The following is an 18,882-nucleotide window of genomic DNA, read 5'->3' as shown; positions in this document are numbered from 1 at the left end:
GCCGGCAATTCTATGTTCCTCTTTAAGAATGAAAGAAAAAATTACTGGTTGCAAACTCCCAAAGCCTGGGAATCAATTGCCTTTCTGGCATCGCTGAAGATGGTAGGTTCATTTTCTTAAAGACTAAATTCATTCACATAGGGCTGGAAGAGGGTTCCTCTTAGGTCAGGGGCTGCTATTTATTGGTCTGCACTCCTCTGATACTTCCATCCTCCCGTTCCCAAAGATGTAAATCACCGGGTAACTCCCTGGGCTGAGACGGTGTGTTTCTGGCCCTTTAAATGAGGGCGTGGCTAGAGGAGGGGACCGCCCAGGAGAGACCAGGGTGCGGGAGGAAAGCGGAAGCGTGGCCAGCAGGGATAGGAGGCTCTGCGCCTGCGTGAGGCTAGGGCAGGGGGCGGGGTCTCGTGGCCGGGGGTCCTGGGCTGGAACGGCTACCGGCGCAGGTAAAGTGTGGGCCGGCGGTGCAGGGAGGGGCTGAACCCCGGGCGGGGAGAGAACGCGCGTCGGCTCCCTGAGCTGCCGCCCTTTTCCCCGCGCGACAGCTGCGCGGCCTCGGGGTGGCTGACGGAGCGGCCCCTGACCGGCTCCCTGGCCTGGGGCCCACCGGCCGTGCGGGGTTGACACCGGGGAGGAAGGGTGTGCCCTTCGTTTGGCCTGGGACTGGGTCGGGCAGTTTCCACTTGTTGGTTGCGAAGGAATGGGAGACGGAGAGACAGGTGCACCCGCTCCCCCAGACTGTGCGAGTGGGAGGCCGGTGATTACACGCCTCCCCCGGGACGGAACAGGTGTGCAGCCGCCTGTGGGGCCTGGGGCACAGGCGTGGGCTCCTCCATCCCTCGAGGACTGGATGAGTGTGCTCCCCAGGTGTGAGGCTGGGGCTTGGGTGGGGTGTCCACCTCTTAGGGTTGATACGCACTCCGTGAGGCTGGTTCTGGTTCCAGTCTCTCTGCCTGCAAGGTGTGCCCCAGAGGGAGGGCAGCCAGGGGAGCGGTGGGTCTCTAGCGTTTGAGGCTGCTCCTGCGCCCTGGTTAGTTTTCTCAAGGTGGTACCTGGGGAAGGAGGGAAACAGCGGCCTAAAGTGTTTAGGTGTTTTTCAGAGGAGATTAGGATGGGATGGAGGAAGACCAGTGAGAGAGGCTCCCTGGCATGGGTAATCAAGAGCACCTGGAGCCTTCTCCAAATAGGCCCGCATCCTCCACACCCTCCCAATCCTAGAATGGACAGAAGGCTTGTGTCCCTCTGCATTGCCCACCCTCTACCATACCCTCCTGACACCCTCTCTCCCCCCGCAATGTACCCCTACAAAAACCAAAAACCCAAGCCGAACCAACATGGATGTTAATTTGTGGCATCAGCTCTACTACAGATATCTGTGATGGTCAGAAAATTGCATGTCAGGTGTGTGTGTGTTTGAAGTCTATTTAATACAAATGGGGATGGAGGGTCTATATATGTTTGTGTAAGATATGGGTTTGCTCACGGTTAAATTTAAGCAAAGAATAGATAGTGAAACCTCTGGCGATAGCTGGCTTGTTCCATAGAGTGCAGAATAACGATACGTGTGCGGATGGGGAGGATTGTGGTTGAACTACTGGGCTTGATGTGTTAAAGAGACATAGTTACATGTGCAAAAATTTTTTCCAGAGCTCTAAGAATAATATGTTGATTATCCTTTATATATTCCCTTTGTGCCTGGATGGATGTTTTATGTCTTTCAGAATATTGGGACATCTTGATGATTTTTAGCTGTATCTCACTCTTTTCGTAGACATTTCAACCATTGAGATATCAAATGTCAGTTATATATGTGAATGAAAAGTAAGGCCTTTTGAACTTAATGAAGAATATTTAACTTTTGATCTTTTTATAGTTTTAGAGGTTAGATAGGTTATTTTAACGCACAGCTTCAGGTGTCATATGTGTCTATTTGTAAGATTAAACTGTTCTATTCTTAACTGAACTTTGAATTAATGTTTGAATGATCTCCATTCTGTATAACAGCTCCCGTGTTACATCTTTCCAGTTTCCAAGTACCCAGAGTAAAGAGAAAACTCCTACCTTCAGTATTTACAAAACCACTGCTTGGCCAAATTGGACACAAGAATGTCCTCTGCCTACTCTTCTGGCTAGGCAGATATGGTATTCGATTGGCAGCATCACCAATTACATGGTGGGAGTGAAGGAGGGGCAGTTTTCCAGAGGGAAGGTGGTGCAGGTACTGGGATGTTTTAACCATAATCAAATTGGTCTTTCCCTCTGCAGTTGAGCAAGAAGCCTCCTCTTGCTCTTTTAAAAAATAAAAATAAATCTCGTGTGCTTGTACATCCTCCTTGACACCTTACCAAGACAACCTGAGGTGACAGTTAATTGGTAGTTAAGATAAGCGGGAAGGCCACCATCTACTCAGTCTACAATTGAGTGGAATCCTACCTTCTGTGAATTTAACTTTTCACCCATACCAGTTTAGTGAAGGAAGAAAAAATAATATATTTCAGCCTACAGAAGGTTCATGTGCTTCTTAGGAGGAGTTCTCTGTGGTTGGGGTGAGTCTTTGATTGAGATTATCATAATAGTGGGGGACTTCTTAGAAGCTGGAAAGAAGTGATACTTTTTCTCTTTCATTCATTTTACTTATTACCTCAAACACATTGATATAAAGCTGATGAATAATGTTAGGGTTTATACATAATAGCTATTTGTAGACTTAGTTCTTCTTGTTTTGTATTTGTTACAGGGGATTTAGATTTTAGTTTTCTAGAATGGGGCTATCAAGAGTTGTGTCTGACAGTTTATAGTAGTAATTTAGCACCATACGCAGGCAGGCAGGTCTTAGGCACTCTTTTTTTATTATTTTATTTTTTAAAAATATATTTTATTGATTTTTTACAGAGAGGAGGGGAGAGGAATAGAGAGTTAGAAACATCAATGAGAGAGAAACATCCATCAGCTGCCTCCTGCACACCCCCTACTGGGGATATGCCTGCAACCAAGGTATATGCCCTTGACCGGAATTGAACCTGGGACCCTTGAGTCCGCAGGTCGACGCTCTATCCACTGAGCCAAACCGGTTAGGGCGGCACTCTTTTTTTAAATCCTCACCCAAGGATATGTTTTTCATTGATTCTAGAGCAGTGGTTCTCAACTTTCCTAATGCCATGACCCTTTAATACAGTTCCTCATGTTGTGGTGACCCCCAATTTCATTGTTACAAATTGAACATAATTAAAGCATAGTGATTCATCACAAAAACAATATGTAATTCTATATGTGTTTTCCGATGGTCTTAGGTGACCCCTGTGAAAGGGTCGTTTGACCCCCAAAGGGGTCGAGATCCACAGGTTGAGAACAGCTGTTCTAGAGAGAGGGAAGAGGGGGGTGGAGCGCGCAAGAGAAAACATTGATGTGAGAGAGAAACAGCAAATGGTTGCCTTCCATACACACCCTGACTGGGAATCGAACCCGCAAACTGGCTATGTGCCCTGACCGGAAATCAAATCCAGGACCTTTAGGCGGTTGGGACCAACTGAGCTACATTGGCCCAGGCTCCTTCTTTAAAAATGTCATTTATTTTTTAAATTTATTTGGGTGACATTGGTTAATTACACTGTATAAGTTTCAACTGTGTAGTTTTATAATACATCATCTATATATTGCATTACATCACCACCCAGTCTAGTCTCCCTCCGTCACCATATATTTGACCTCCTTTGCACTCTTCATTCTTCCCCCACCCCCTTTTCCCTCTGGTAACCACCCTCTGTTGTCTGTATTTCTGAGTTTATTTGTTTGTTGTTGCTTTCTGTTTGATATCCCACATATTATTGAAATCATATGGCTCTTGTCTTTTTCCATCTAACTTATTTTGCTTAGCATGATACTCTCAGGATCCATCCATGTTGTCGCAAATGGAAGTAATTCATCCTTATGGCTGAGTAGTATTCTATTATGTATATGTACCACATCTTCTTTATCCAGTCTTTCATTGAACAACACTTAGTTTTTTTCCATATCTTGAATACCATGTATAACGCTGCATTGAACATAGGGGTTCTTATATCTTTATGGATAAACTAGAGGCCTGGTGCACAAATTCGTGCACCAGTGGGGTCCCTCGGCCTGGCCTGTGGGATCGGGCTGAATCCGGCTCTCCGACATCCCCCGAAAGGTCCTGGATTGTGAGAGGCTGCAGGCCTGGCTGAGGGATCCCAGTGGTGCATGTTAGGGAGGGATGCAGGAGGTTGGCCAGCCGGGGAGGGACTGTGGGAGGGCTCCAGGGCATGTCCAGCCCATCTCGCTCAGTCCTGATCCGCCGGACCCCAGCAGCAAGCTAACCTACTGGTCAAAGCGTCTGCCCCCTGGTGGTCAGTGCACGTCATAGCGAGCAGTTGAGCAGCCTTAGCATATCATTAGCATATTACGCTTTGATTGGTTGAACTGACCAGCTGACCAGACACTTAGCATATTAGGTTTTTATTATATAGGATGTTTTCAAAATGTTCAGGTAGATACACAAAAAAGAGATTGCTGGGCCATATGGTAGTTCTATTTTTAATTTTTGGGGGAAATCTTCTTATTGCTTTCCATAGTGGCTGTACTAATTTATAGCAGTGTATGAGAGTTCCTTTTTCTCCACATCCTCTGTAACAGTTGTTATTTCTTGTCTTATTGATAATAGCCATTCTAACATTTGTGAGATAGTATCTCATTGTGGTTTTGATTTGTTTTCCCTTATAGCTAGTGGAGTTGAACATCTTTCCATATATCATTGCCCATTTGTATGTCTTTTTGGGAAAAATGTTCAGGTTCTCTGCTCATATTTTATTTTATTTTTTTAATATATTATTGATTTTTTACAAAGGGGAGAGGGATAGAGAGTTAGAAACATCAATGAGAGAGAAACATCGATCAGCTGCCTCCTGCACACTCCCTATTGGGGATGTGCCCACAACCAAGGTACATGCCCTTGACTGGAATCGAACCTGGGACCCTTCAGTCCACAGGCCGACACTCTGTTCACTGAGCCAAACTGGTTAGTTGGATTTTTTTTGTGTGTTTTATTTTTATCATTGAGTTGTATGAATTCTTTATATATTTTGGATATTAGCCCCTTACAGGAGGTTTTCCATTTGGTTGGTTGCCTTTTTGTTTTGTTGAAGGGTTCTTTTTGTCTCTAAGCTTTTTAGTCCACCCCCCCCCCCTTTTTTTTTGTCTTTGGAGTCAAGTTTACTAGTGTAAAATCCAAGGTCCATAAGTTTAGTACCTATGTCTTCTTCTATGTATTTTATTGTTTCAGGTCTTATATTTAAGTCTTTAATCCATTTTGAGTTTATTTTTGTGTATGGTGTCAAATAGCAGTTGTTTCATTCTTTTGCATGTGGCTTTCCTATTTTTCCAAAACCAGGGGGTGGAGTGGAACATGGTGGGATGGTGGAGCAGGTGAGGGGGTGGCGCCAGGCCATGGTGGGGTGCCAGGTGAAGCTGTGGGGCTGCGAGGCTGGGGAAGCAAGCTGGGGCCCGATCCCCACACGCCACTCCAAGGAACCTCATCTGTACACAAATTTGTGCACCAGGCCTCTAATGCAGCGGTTCTCAACCTGTGGGTCGTGACCCCTTTGGTGGTCGAACCACCCTTTCATAGGGGTCGCCTAAGACCATCCTGCATATCAGATATTTACATTACGATTCATAACAGTAGCAACATCACAGTTATGAAGTAGCAATGAAAATAATTTTATGGTTGGGTCACAACATGAGGAAGGAACTGTATTTAAAGGGCCAGAAGGTTGAGAACCACTGCTCTAGTGTTATATATTTCTAAGAACTTGTTTATTTCTTCTAAGTTATCAATTTTGGTGGTGGATAGCTTTTAATAGTATTCTTGTGTAGTGTTTTGTATTTTTGTAGTGTCCATTGTAATTTCTCTTTCATTTCTGATGTTGTTTATTTGGTTGTTTTCTCTTTTTTCCTTAGTAAATCTAGCTAGAGATGTCAGTTTTATTTATGTTTTCAAAGAACCAGTCTTTATTGCATTATTTTTTTTCTTTTGCCTTTTTGTTCTCTATTTTGTTTAATTCTGCCCTCATTTTTATTATTTCCCTTCCTTTTGTTGACTTTGGGATTGTTTTGTTCTTTTTCTAGTTCTTTAAGGTGAAATGTTAGGTTGTTTGAGATGTTTCTTGAGGTAGGCCTGTAATGCTGTAAACTTCCCTCTTACCACCACTTTTGCTGCATCCAAAAAATTTTGACATATGGTATTGTCATTCTCATTTATCTCTATGTATCTTTTGATCTCTTCTTTTATTATTTTTTGACCTAGTCATTGGTCAGTAACATGTTGTTTAATCTTCACATATTTGTGGGTTTTCCAGCTTTCTTCTTGCAGTTGATTTCAGATTTCAAAGCGTTGTGGTTGGAGAATATGCTTGGTATGATTTAAATCTTCTTAAATTTGTTTAGGCTAGTTTTGTGTCCCAAACATGAATTCTTTGAGAATGTTCCATGTCAAGTACTCTTCCTTTCCTTCACTTTTCTTTTTAATATTTGTTGTTCTGTATGTACCTCCTAAGTTTTAAATGACCACTCTTCTCATTTAGACATTTACCAAGAGAAGAGAAAAAGAAACAGCCTTCTGGGCATTTTCATAGTGACAGCTCTAAGCACTGTGGGTCGTAGTTACCTACATGTGCCAATTCTTGGAAAGAAACTCAGGGGTCAGGTAAGCAGCTCATCTCAGTATAGAGTAGCATTGCATCTAACACAGGGTCTGCTTCTAAGGTGAAACTGAGTACTCTTGAAAATTGAGTACCTTCAAAGTACCCTGGGAAAGAGTCATGCTGGAGATTGACATAGGATCTCTCAGGAAGTCCAACACAGCCAGTTTTTGCTCCATGTTGGAAGAGCATGCTGTTTGTTATTTTGAGCACAGATGAAATTGATTGCTTGTGCATGCAAAAACTGAGACTGACCAAAGGACAGCAGATAATCCATTTCCTCTCCCAGGCTCACTCTGAAGCACGTAGTTATTGAGTGGAACAGTATACAGAGTCCCTGGCTCTTTGTGAATCTTTTCTTTTTCTCTCTTTCCCTTTGTTAAAGATAACAGATGAGTTCCTGTAAATTGAATGGACATATTATACATTTTCACTGTTTTCATCTTGGCCTATAGGCTGAATTAATGTAAAAGAACATGAAACATCTGAATTTGTGGAGTTTGTGTCATGTTACACATGAGCAAAATGTTCACTAAAAGATAAAATCAGTGTTATGGATTTAAAAAAAAAATCTCACCTAGATATAAAGAATGGAACTTGCAAGGTGGGAGGCTTTTTGGGGTAGAACAACTAACCACATCTTATTTTAAATGACCAGAACTGCTATTTGAAGCTCTGGAAACCAGTAATGAAATGTTGCTTGGCTGTTTACTAGTATGTAGGGAAGGAGGGTGGGGATGACTGGCTGGCTGCATTGGTGGGTTGCTTAGGCATTGGAATTAGGCATTGGAAATGCAATGGTGAAAAAGACAGATCTTTGCTCTCCTGGAACCTGCATTCCAATGGAGGGAAGGGAATGGTGGTTCAGACGCTGAAAAAATGATTGTGACATAATCCTATATAATAAAAGTGTAGTATGCTAATTAGACCAGACATCCTTCTGGACGACCTTCCTGAAGAAGCCAGGGCTGTGAGGAAAGCCCAGGTCCCGAGTGCCTGCTGGCGGCTGCAGGGAAGCCCGGGTCCTGGGTGCCTGCCGGAGAGAAGCTTGGGGAAGCTCAGGTCCCAGGTGCCAGAGGGAAGCTGGTGCCGGCAGCCAGGGGAAGGAAGGCCTACTCTTGCACGATTTTCATGCATCAGGCCTCTAGTTAGTGTAATAAAAGAGAACAATATAAGTACATATTAACAGGGAACCTAGTCTACCTGGTAGTTGAGCAGGACAAAAAAGGTTCTTTTAGGAATCAAAGTTTTAGCTGCTATCTGAAGGATGAATATGATCAGCAGTAGTTGATAAGCCTGAATAAATAAAGGTAGAACTCAGTTATAACTTGGCTTATTAAGGCGTAGATTCCTATAATCTGTGAGACAGTATCCTCTGAAGCTTAGCAGTTACAGGTAATAAAACATGTATTTAATTTGTAAGACAGGTGTTTTCCCATCTTCCAGTTTCTGTGTTAATCAGCAAATATTTATTGAATGTTTACATAGCTATGCAAGTCAGTGAGCCCGGTGATGTGGAGTATACAAAGAAGCATGGTCCCACTTTTATTGTATAGCTGGGGAGAAAAGACATAGTCACATGGTACGTTAACTAATGAATCAATATGAGGAAAGTGGCATGACACTGTTCTAAGGAAGATATGCATTCTGGATTTAGAGGATGCTTGGGGGAAGGAAGTTGTCCAGAAGGAAGGAAGGAAAGAAGGAACTTAGATAAATGGAGAAGAAAAGGAAAGGGAAGGTCAAGTAGAGTGAGTAGACATGGAGAGAAAGTGGAAGCTATTCTTGAAGCACTGAATTCAAATAGCGAGTTTAGTTGTAAGGGAAAGTAGGGCCAGCTCATGTGATGTCTGGAATCATAGGCTTAGAATTAGGAATTTTATCCTGTAGGCATTGGGGAGCTCTTAAAAATGAGTCTAGGCCTCCTGGTCCTTACCACAGGCTATGTTCTTACACTAACTGTACAGAAATAGGAGGCAGAGTAAACTTACCCCATATACACTTCAGCTCAGGCTCTTTGCCTGGTCTGTATTTTGAATGGGGAGACATTGAGAAAAAAAAAAAATGAGTCCATTTACCCAAGAAATATAGTAGAAAACTAACAGAAGTTAATCCTCTATTGTATTTTTCTTTACAAAACAAACCACAAGAAGACAAAGCAAAACAAAGAAGTAAATGGAAGAAAAAAACTTGGATTGGGAAAGCTAGAAACAAAGTTGGCATGTAAACTTGTTTGCATATCATGATTTTGTGATAGCTTTCTGGGATACAGTAAATTAAAAAACAAAACCACACACTTGATTTGATTTCACTGTAATGTGAAAAGTTCTAGGATTCTGGCACTTGAGAACAGTTGGGAATGTTTGCCAAAGTAACAAAACAAGCAAACAACAACAACAACAAAACTGTTGAAAGAGTTCCACATTAACCTGTCCTAATCTAGGTCACATTTTAGAGTTATTATTCAGTTGGCCAATGTCATAAATGGGGTCATTGCTGTTTATATTATTTATATGTATATATATTTTTAATGGTCCTTGAATCTATTATTAATTAGTTGGGAATAACCTTATTAATTAAGAGGGAACAACCTTAGGAACTATCAAGATGTCTGATAATCTTTTATTATTTATTTATTTAAATTCTTTATTTTTGAAAGTATTACATATGTCTCCTTTTTCCCCCATTGACCTCTCCCCACCTGCTCCTGTCCCCCAGCCCAGGCCGCCCCCCCCCCCCAATCTGTGTCCATTGGTTATGCTTATATGCATGCATACAAGTTCTTTGGTTGATCTCTTACCATCCCCCCCTCCCACCCTCACTTGCCTTCTCTCTGAGGTTTGACGGTCTGATCGATGCTTCTATGTCTCCATCTATTTTTGTTCATCAGTTTATGTTGTTCATTATATTCCACAAATGAGTGAGAGCATGTGATATTTATCTTTCTCCGTCGGGCTTATTTCGCTTAGCATAATGCTCTCCAGGTCCATCCTTGCTGTTGCAAATGGTAAGAGTTCTTTCTTTTTTACAGCAGCATAGTATTCCATTGTGTAGATGTACCACTGTTTTTTAATCCACTCATCTGCTGATGGGCACTTAGGCTGTTTCTGAATCTTAGCTATTGTCAATTGTGTTGCTATGAACATAGGGGTATATATATTCTTTCTGATTGGTGTTTCTGATTTCTTGGGATATATTCCTAGAAGTGGGATTACTGGGTCAAATGGGAGTTCCATTTTTAATTTTTTGAGGAAACTCCATACTGTTTTCCATAGTGGCTGCACCAGTCTGCATTCCCACCAGCAGTATATGAGAGTTCCTTTTTCTCCACATCCTTGCCAACACTTGTGGTTTGTTGATTTGTTGATGATAGCCATTCTGACAGGTGTGAGATGGTACCTCATTGTCATTTTGACTTGCATCTCTTGGATGATTAGTGACTTTGAGCATTTTTTCATATGTCTCTTGGCTTTCTGTATGTCCACTTTCGAAAGTGTCTATTTAGGTCCTTTGCCCATTTTTGATTAGATTGTTTATCTTCCTTTTGTTAAGTTGTATGAGCACCCAAGGTGTCAGATAATTTTAAGTCAGAACTATTAAAATATTAGTTTATCAGCACTCAGAAGAGGACAACATACTGGGTGATCATGAGATCATGATTCTGTGACATACATTTCCTGTCATATTAATTTGACTTCATTCTGGGAGAGACTAAGACAATTGAGGTTTCTGTTGTCTGCAGAAACTGTCTGGCATTGCATTGCCTTAAGAATGATAAAAACACTAGATTACCCAATGATTAGGTGAAGAACTAGTTGTAGAATTGTATTTCAAGAGGAAATTATCAGTAGTTTATTGCAAACCTCCATACTGAGATAGCACTTAAGTGTTTTCTGAAGACAGTATCAGCATCAAGTGTGTAATATTAAGTGTCATATATTAAGCATTTCACCATTGTTCTGCATATTGAAATGAAAAGCTTGCTCAATAAATATTTGGGCAACACCAAGTAACAAGGGAGGGGTTAGTATTTCAGAATGTTGAAGATGTTACTAACAAATAATTGAAATTTGTTCCCTATTGTTAATGTGACAAGTTGCCACAAATTTAGTAGCTTAAAACAACATAGATTTATTACTGTCCAGTTCTGTGATTCACAAATCCAGCACCAGTCTTTCTAGGCTATATTCAAGCTCTGGCAGGGCCGCATTCTTCTGGAGGCTCCAGGAGAGAATCCCCTACTTGTCTTTTGTAGCTTCTAAAGACTGAGTGAATTTCTTGTCTTCTGGCACCCTTCCTTCATCTTCAAAGCCTACAATATAGCATCTTCTGTTGTCACATCTCGTCCTCTGACATATTCTTTTGCCTCCCTTTTCCACTGCTAAAGACCCTTGTGATTCCATTGGGCCCACCAGATAATCCAGGAAAATATCCCAACTCAAAATCCGAATTTAATCAAAACTGCTGATCCCTTTTGACACGTAACAGTCAGAGGTTCTGGGGATTAGAAAGGGCATCACTGGGCACTGTTATTCTGCCTATGACAGGTAGGTTCAGGCACACTCAGTTTCTAAAAAGTTTATAGAAGCTGCTCTGGTGCACTCTTTTTTTAAAAAAAATGAGCATTGTGATCTTTTGATTCAGCAGGTCTACTAGTATTTGGGTTGGAAACATTTATTGACTGACATAAAGAAAGGAAAAACTGCTGGTTAGTGACAAAAGAGGACGTTGATGTAAAAAAAGGCATACTTTTAGAATGAGTTAGTAGTATAAGATACTTATCATAATTAAAAGTTTTTTTTTTGTTTTTTTTAAAATATATTTTATTAATTTTTTACAGAGAGGAAGGAAGAGAGATAGAGAGTTAGAAACATCGATGAGAGAGAAACATCGATCAGCTGCCTCCTGCACATCTCCCACTGGGGATGTGCCCGCAACCCAGGTACATGCCCTTGAAAGAGGATGTTGATGTAAAAAAAAGGCATACTTTTAGAATGAGTTAGTAGTATAAGATACTAATCATAATTAAAAGTTTTTATTAAGTGTGCGCGTCACTTTGCTGGAGGCTGTGCTAGTCTTAGGCAAAACCCCACAACTCATCTCATGAATAAACTTCTAATATTATATTAGAAGCATATCCTTCTGATAAGGTATTCTTTTGATAGCTTAGTGTGGGCTTCATCATAACAAAATACTGGCTCTTGTTTCAGGGTCTTTAACTTTAAAAGAATTTGGAGATTTTTGAGGAAATTTTAAATGATAATAGCTAATACTTCTTGAAAACCTATTCTGTGTCCAAGCATTATTTTAAATGTTTTACAGTCACTGTATCATTTATTCTTGCAAAATAGGTAGTTGCATTCCTAGGAGTCAGGACTCTCAATTGTAAGTGACCAAAAAAAGAAAACTGGGAGAATATTTTGGCTTATGTATCCAAACTTCCAGAGCTAACTTCATAGAAAATTGGAAACTTGCGACTTGAATGATATCAGGACACTCTTTCCTCTTCTTTCCTGCTTGTGTTTGTGGGTTGATTTAATTCTTGCTAGAGAATCTGAACCTAGATTGTAAATTATGTCTGTAGAGGTAGATTTCCAGTAACAGATGCATAATAGGTTTTTGGTTGATATGTACTGAATAAATGATCTACTTTTCTGCAGAATAGGGTGAGGCAGGGAGAGGTGCTGCCCAGCCTTATTACTCATTGTTTAAAGCAGCGGTTCTCAACCTGTGGGTCGCGACCCCTTTGGTGGTTGAACGACCCTTTCACAGAGGTCGCCTAAGACCATCCTGCATATCAGATATTTACATTACGATTCATAACAGTAGCAACATTACAGTTATGAAGTAGCAACGAAAATAATTTTATGGTTGAGTCACAACATGAGGAACTGTATTTAAAGGGCCAGAAGGTTGAGAACCACTGGTTTAGAGAACAATGGCAATGGATCTTTCTCACCAGTTCCATTTTAATGAATCCTGGTGAAGGACTCTGGTTACTTTAGGCAATCTCTATTACTAGGGGATTTAAAATTTTTTATTTTATTTTAATTTTTAAAATTAAATCTTTATTGTTGAAAGTATTACAAATGTCCCCCACCCCCCCAACCCCCCATTGATCCTTTCTAGCCTGCCCAGCTCCAGGCCTTCACCTCCTATTGTCTGTGTCCATGGGTTATGCATATATGCATACAAGTTCTTTGGTTAATCTTATCCCATCCACCCACCTACCCTCCCACGCCTTTCCTCTGAGATTTTTGATTGGCAGCTTCCACAAGAACCACATGGTTTGAAGGAGCCCTTTCCAGAACAAGAGGTGCTGCTCTGTGTAAAGAACACAAAGAGCCTCAGTAAAGTTCATCTTACAGATGTAGAAATAGACAGGCTCCAAAAGGATAGACAGATTGACCAAGGTTACCGGTAGGAACTGGTAAAGTCTAGATTCAAGCCTGATTTTAATTGACTCTTTGACTTGTGTTCTTTTCACTTTGCTACCACATCACATCAATCACCGGAGCTCAGTGAGGTGGAGGTTGGAAATGAAGTAGGGTAACATGGCAGGACGATGTTCTTTTATTGGTGTTCAGAGATGCTGACTGAGCAGTTCTGTGAGCCTCTAATTCCAGATAGGAGATATAAAAAGAGCTAGAAAAAAAGTTGTTTTCTTTTCTCCGTTATTTTAGAAAGACAAATGCAAAGAATGAAACATTGTAGGTTATTGATAATTTATATAAAAGCTTTCTTTTTTTCTCTATGGTCTTTTCTACTATTTAAGTGCGTGTTTCTATAATAATAAAAGCGTAATATGCTAATTAGACCAGACAGCTGAATGACCTTCCGATGTCATTCTGGACGTCCTTCCAGATGAAGCTGTGGCGGTGGGGGTTGGGGTCGAGGCAGAGGCGGTTAGGGGTGATCAGGCAGGCAGGCAGAATGGTTAGGGGCGATCAGGGAGGCAAGTGAGCAGTTAGGGGCAATCAGGGAGGCAAGTGAGCAGTTAGGGGCAATCAGTCAGGCAGGCGAGTGGTTGGGGCAATCAGGCAGGTAGGTGAGTGGTTAGAGGTGATCAGGCAGTCAGGCAAGTGGTTAGGGGCGATCAGGCAGGCAGAGTGGTTAGGGGTGATCAGGCAGGCTGGTGAGTGGTTAGGGGCAATCAGGCAAGCAGGCGAGCGGTAGGGGCGATCAGGCAGGCAGTCAGGTGAGCAGTTAGGGGCAATCAGGCAGGCAGGCAGAGTGGTTAGGGGTGATCAGGCAGGCAGGCAGAGGCAGTTAGGGGTGATCAGGCAGGCAGGTGAGTGGTTAGGGGCGATCAAGCAGGCAGGCGAGTGGTTAGGGGCGATCAGGCAGGCAGGCGAGCGATTAAGAGCCAGAGGTCCTGGATTGCGAGAGGGTGCAGGCCGAGCTGAGGGACTCCCATCCCCCCTGTGTACGAATTTTGTGCACTGGGCCTCTAGTATACACATATGAATAAATCTCAGTAACTTTCCTGAGGAATCACTGAATATAAATTTAATTGTGCATGTTTGCAAACATTCTTTGACTAATTGTAATAATTTTTGCTAAGTGGTACAAACAAGAGTGAACTTTAAGAAGTAACTTTTCATGAGCTAGCTCAGTTTTCTTTGAAGAAAGGCATATAATATTGCTAATATTGCTACCATATTTGGTTCATTGCAAAAGAAGCAGTACATTTAGTAACTGAGATTGGAAGGATACTTTCTAATGTTGCCAGATACAGAGTACCCTCAATTATGTCTTTTAGGAATATATTTAATAGCATGTGTTTTATAAAAGCCTTAGAGTCTATCTTCTGTGGCATGTGAAAGAAATTAGTCTGTATTTGATAATATGCCAAATGTACTAGCTAGAAAAAATTGGTTTCAGCCCTTAAAAAAACAGTCTTCATGAGTCATACACATCGTAGATATTAATTTTTTTAGTGTGACAAAACTGAAACACTGAAGGAAGTGAAATTAATTGTAAGTATGGGAACATGGGGAATTAATGGTGATGGAAAAATAAAATAAAGAAAATAAAAAATGAGCCTAATTAAACAAAAAAATGAGCCCAGTTAGATAACATTTTGTATTTTGGGCATGTATGTTATGTATTTAAAAAACAACAACATGCTCTATTCCCTTTAAAAAATTAGCTCTTTCAATGGCTCAGTGGTTGTCAGCTCTTTTTTTTTTTCTTTTGCCTTTACTTCACTAACGTGAAGGCAAGAGTAAGAGTAAGAGGAGTTTGGTGGGGAGAGTTATTTTTATTATCATTATTACTATGGCATTGTTTCTGTTTTCATATTTTTATTTCTTTATTCTAAGCAGGTAGAGCTAAGTGATGGATTTTTAAAAGTTTGGTCAATTGGAGTCTAATTATAACATAAACTAAAAACATTTAAAAGTAAATTTAATCTCTACACCTATAATTACTTTTTCCTGGCTATATTTTTAGTTTTCTAGAAATTTTGCAGATAATTGCGTGCTAGACAATTTTGTGAATAAACAAAATTATCTGTTTCTTTTTAAAAATACATATTTTTATTGATTTTAGAGAGGGAGAGAGAGATAGAAACATCAGTGATGAGCAAGAATCATTGATTGGCTGCCTCCTGCACGCCCCCTACTGGGGATTAAGCCTGCAACCCAGGCATGTGCCCTGTCTGGGAATTGAACCGTGACCTCCTGGTTCATAGGTTGACACTCAACCACTGAGCCACGCCAGCCTGGCCATCTGTTTCTTTTTGATATAGCATTGTATTATTTAGTGCTGTGAAATCTACAAAAAGAAGTGCACACATTTTTTTTTTAAAGTATTTCAGTTTTCCCTGAAAATGTCCATGTTTCTGTATGACTGGCTTTCTTTCTAGAAATCTCTAGTTGGTTGTGGAATTATTTTATTTCAGCAAAATTGTTACCTACCCTGATAGATCTTAACCCTTTGATTTACTAGTATCATATTAAGTGACTAGCTATTCATTTTGGGCTCTTTGTGTCTACCCAAGGCTCCCTGAGGGATCTGTGGCCCTGTATAGATGCCAGTGAAAAACTTGGTCTATATGCTTATCTACAGAGGAATTGGAGATCTACTCTGAGGTTTAAGAATGTGATGAAAAGGTTAATTGTAGCTTTTGGCACCAGTTTGTCCTTATGCTCTTAGGAACATAAATCTAATTAATACCAGGTCTGGTGACTGCATTTATCCCAAGTCTGTCACTATCACCAGACTTATGACTTCAGGTGGTGGGTCCCTTCCTAGACTCCTGAGTTAGATGTTCTTCCTTTATGCTCCCATAGAAACCCAGCTCCATATCATACCTCATATCCCAGTTTTGATTTCCCTTTCCTATAATCAGATGATTAAGTTTCCCAAAAGTCTGACCAAGTAAGTCTTCAGAATGTCCAGTTGAGGAAATCTAAACAACATATTATTTTCTTTTTTGAAGAGATCATCATTCAGGTCATCATGATTTAAGGCCAAAAAAACAAACAAACAATAACTTGCTTGGATTGACTGAATACAATTCTTAAAAGTAAATATGGAAAATGAACCGGACCATGAAAATGTGGAACAGAGCCTCTGTGCCAAGACTACTGAAGAAGAACTGAATAAATCTTTCAATCTAGAAGCTTCACTTTCAAAATTCTCCTACATAGATCTGGACAAGGAACTGGAGTTCAAAAATGATCTGGTAAAATTCGACTTTTGTTAAGTGATGAATTCGACAGGAATGTTCATTAGACTACTTTATAATCAAAGACTTTAAATCTATCATTTTTTGCATGGATTAATAAGAGTGTGTACAGTTTTATGAGATACTATCACTCTTCATTTGTATAGTTCATTTTAGTTTATGAAATACTTTATTACATGTTCTCATTTGAGCTTTACAATACTCTGACAATTCATTTTATAAAAGAAGAAACTGAAGTGCCACTATATTAAATGACTTAAGATCATAGAGCTAGTGGTAGGTTTAGAATTCTTACATAGTAATTCCCCCCCCCCATGAGAATATTTAATGACAAATTGTTTGACCTAATTAATCTCACCATCATTTATGAAATGACTAACAAATGCAATGTCAGACCTTTGTATATATAGCTTATATGACTTATGTCTCAACTTAGAAAATTAGGGATTGTCATAAAACATGCTGTTTTGTCATTATCTAAGAAAGCAGATGCCAAAGTCCTTCAACAGAAGCTTTCTGGAAAGGGCTGTCAGGATGGTGTAGTCAGTGCATATTTGTCTTTATAATCACTGATAGGTGGATGGGAAAGGAAACAATTCTGTAGTCTTTTGACCTGATCCTTATTACCATGGATTTTTATTGAGTTGCTTTCTGTGTGATCAGTTTGGTAGTATGTGTGTCTCTTAATGAATGGTTCAAAATTAATTAAAACACATGTTTGTAAGAGGGAAAGCATCATTGTGTGAGCATTAATTTCTTTTCTCTATTTAGATTGATGACAAGGAGTTTGATATTCCTCAAGTTGATACTCCTCCAACATTGGAAAGCATACTAAATGAGGTAAGTATATATTAGTGATCATTTTATGGTATTGATTATAATACTACTAGATTAGTTATAGTATACTAGTATATATCAATATCTGTACTGTCCAATGTGGGAACCACTAGCCACATGTGGCATTTTAAATTTACATTAATTACAGTTAAAAAAGAATTAAAAATTCAATTCCTCAGTTGTACCAGACACATTTCAAGTGCTCAGTACTCCACATGTAGCTAGTGGCTACTATAGTGAACAGCAGAGATGCAAACTATTTCTATTTTTGCAGAAAGTTCTGTTGGACAGTGCTGATCTAGATTGTGAGCTTTTTAAGGGCAGAAGCCATGTCTTGGTCATCTTTGTGCCCAGTACAATGCCTCCTACTTGGTAGATTTAAAAAAAATGTTTTATTAAGTGAGTTGAAATACTAAACTCATGTCACTTTTGAGATTTGTATTATGTTTTGATAACATCGCTACCAGTGATATTCAAATAGCTCATCCTCTGATACTAAAGAGCATCTGCAGCCTTGCAATGTGCCTCATCATCCTTCTATATAAAGAAAAAACAACCTCCATAATTTATCTTATGAGTACTATCTCTATTAAAAAGTTTCTCAGACTTTTGAAATGATGTTACCCTTTTCTGAATTAGCGATATAAAGACTTTGTAAAGGAACTTTGTGGAAGTACATGTTTGTGAAATATACCCTGCATCTGCTGACAATTCTTCAACTCAGTCTTCTTGATCTTTTACAAACTTGCCTAAGACTTCCCTTGAAGGTTTTAGCTTCTATTTTTTAATGTATAAATCTATTTCAGATCCTTGGTTGTGTTTTCTAAAAGATAATGATGCAAAGTTTCCCCAACAGAAATGCCCACTGATCCCACAGCTCTGAGTGAGTTGGGCCTTGGTCTTTATTACTTCTTTCTGTATACTACTTTTAGGGTAATAGCCAACACTTTATTATAGGACGGGAACTACTTTCTTTGTGAATTGTATCTTTCATTTTTCTCACATGACTTTTATTTTTATTTTTATATTAGTTGATATTGCTGTTACTTTAAAAAAAACCTCTTTATTGTTGAGAGCATTACAAATGTCCCCCCCATTGCACCGCCCCCCCCCCCCCCCATTTAATCACACCACCTAAAATACCCCCCGGAGCCAGGGGTTTAACCACCAAGATAATTTCTTGGGGCGAGGAGGAAATGCTGACTGCAAAAAATGTCAGTAGGACAGCCACCCCCAAGGCGCCCGGTGGCTGCGGTCAGACCAGGAAAAGTTCTTGTATGAGGATCGTTTTGGCAACCTAGAAGGTAATCGCATATGGGCTAAAATGATGAGAACGAGAACTAATTGTGTTGTGTCGAAGCGGGCCCCGAGGCGTGCAGTCAGTCGGCCATTTCATTAGGGCAATCAGCGTCGAAGAACCAGGATATTAGTAGATGGTAGTAGCGACTCATCAGAGAGAAGATACACGTTAGAGACAAATAGATATGTCGCTGTACAGCAACGAGAAAGACGAGTAGAGGGTAGTGAGTAAGAAGTAGACTGAGCTAGCCAGATCCGGAATTGCATGGTGGCGCAAACGGCCACAGCCAGAAATACGAGGGATGCGATTCCGTAAACATGAAACAATCGGGAATGGCC

The 18,882-nt window shown here is 40.3% G+C and overlaps 1 protein-coding gene and 1 non-coding gene across 12 annotated transcripts in view; both read left to right on the top strand.

The window, feature by feature from the left end:
- The first annotated feature begins 362 nt into the window (after window positions 1-362).
- The window catches only part of VPS8 (VPS8, CORVET complex subunit), a 237,940-nt gene continuing 219,420 nt past the window's right edge, over window positions 363-18,882 (top strand). For 8 of the 11 annotated variants that reach the window (XR_002828231.1, XR_002828230.1, XM_023750602.1 and 5 more), the window contains exons 1-3: window positions 363-446; window positions 16,159-16,404; window positions 17,179-17,247. Coding sequence is in view for 8 of the 11 variants with exons in the window: in XM_023750602.1 (XP_023606370.1) it covers window positions 16,252-16,404; window positions 17,179-17,247 (222 nt within the window). In the remaining 3 variants the exon portion in view is untranslated. Of the gene's footprint in view, window positions 447-564; window positions 789-1,303; window positions 1,402-16,158; window positions 16,405-17,178; window positions 17,248-18,882 lie in introns of those variants that run through there. The other 3 variants (XR_002828228.1, XM_023750599.1, XM_023750598.1) reach the window with 3 other exon arrangements.
- LOC111825142 lies at window positions 8,633-8,764 on the top strand. Its single transcript, XR_002828263.1, has one exon. It is a non-coding gene; the product is annotated as a small nucleolar RNA SNORA51 (small nucleolar RNA).

The sequence above is a fragment of the Myotis lucifugus genome, unplaced genomic scaffold (assembly GCF_000147115.1).
Source record: "Myotis lucifugus unplaced genomic scaffold, Myoluc2.0 scaffold_14, whole genome shotgun sequence".
Lineage (NCBI taxonomy): Eukaryota > Metazoa > Chordata > Mammalia > Chiroptera > Vespertilionidae > Myotis > Myotis lucifugus.
This window is presented reverse-complemented; position numbering and strand designations above follow the sequence as displayed.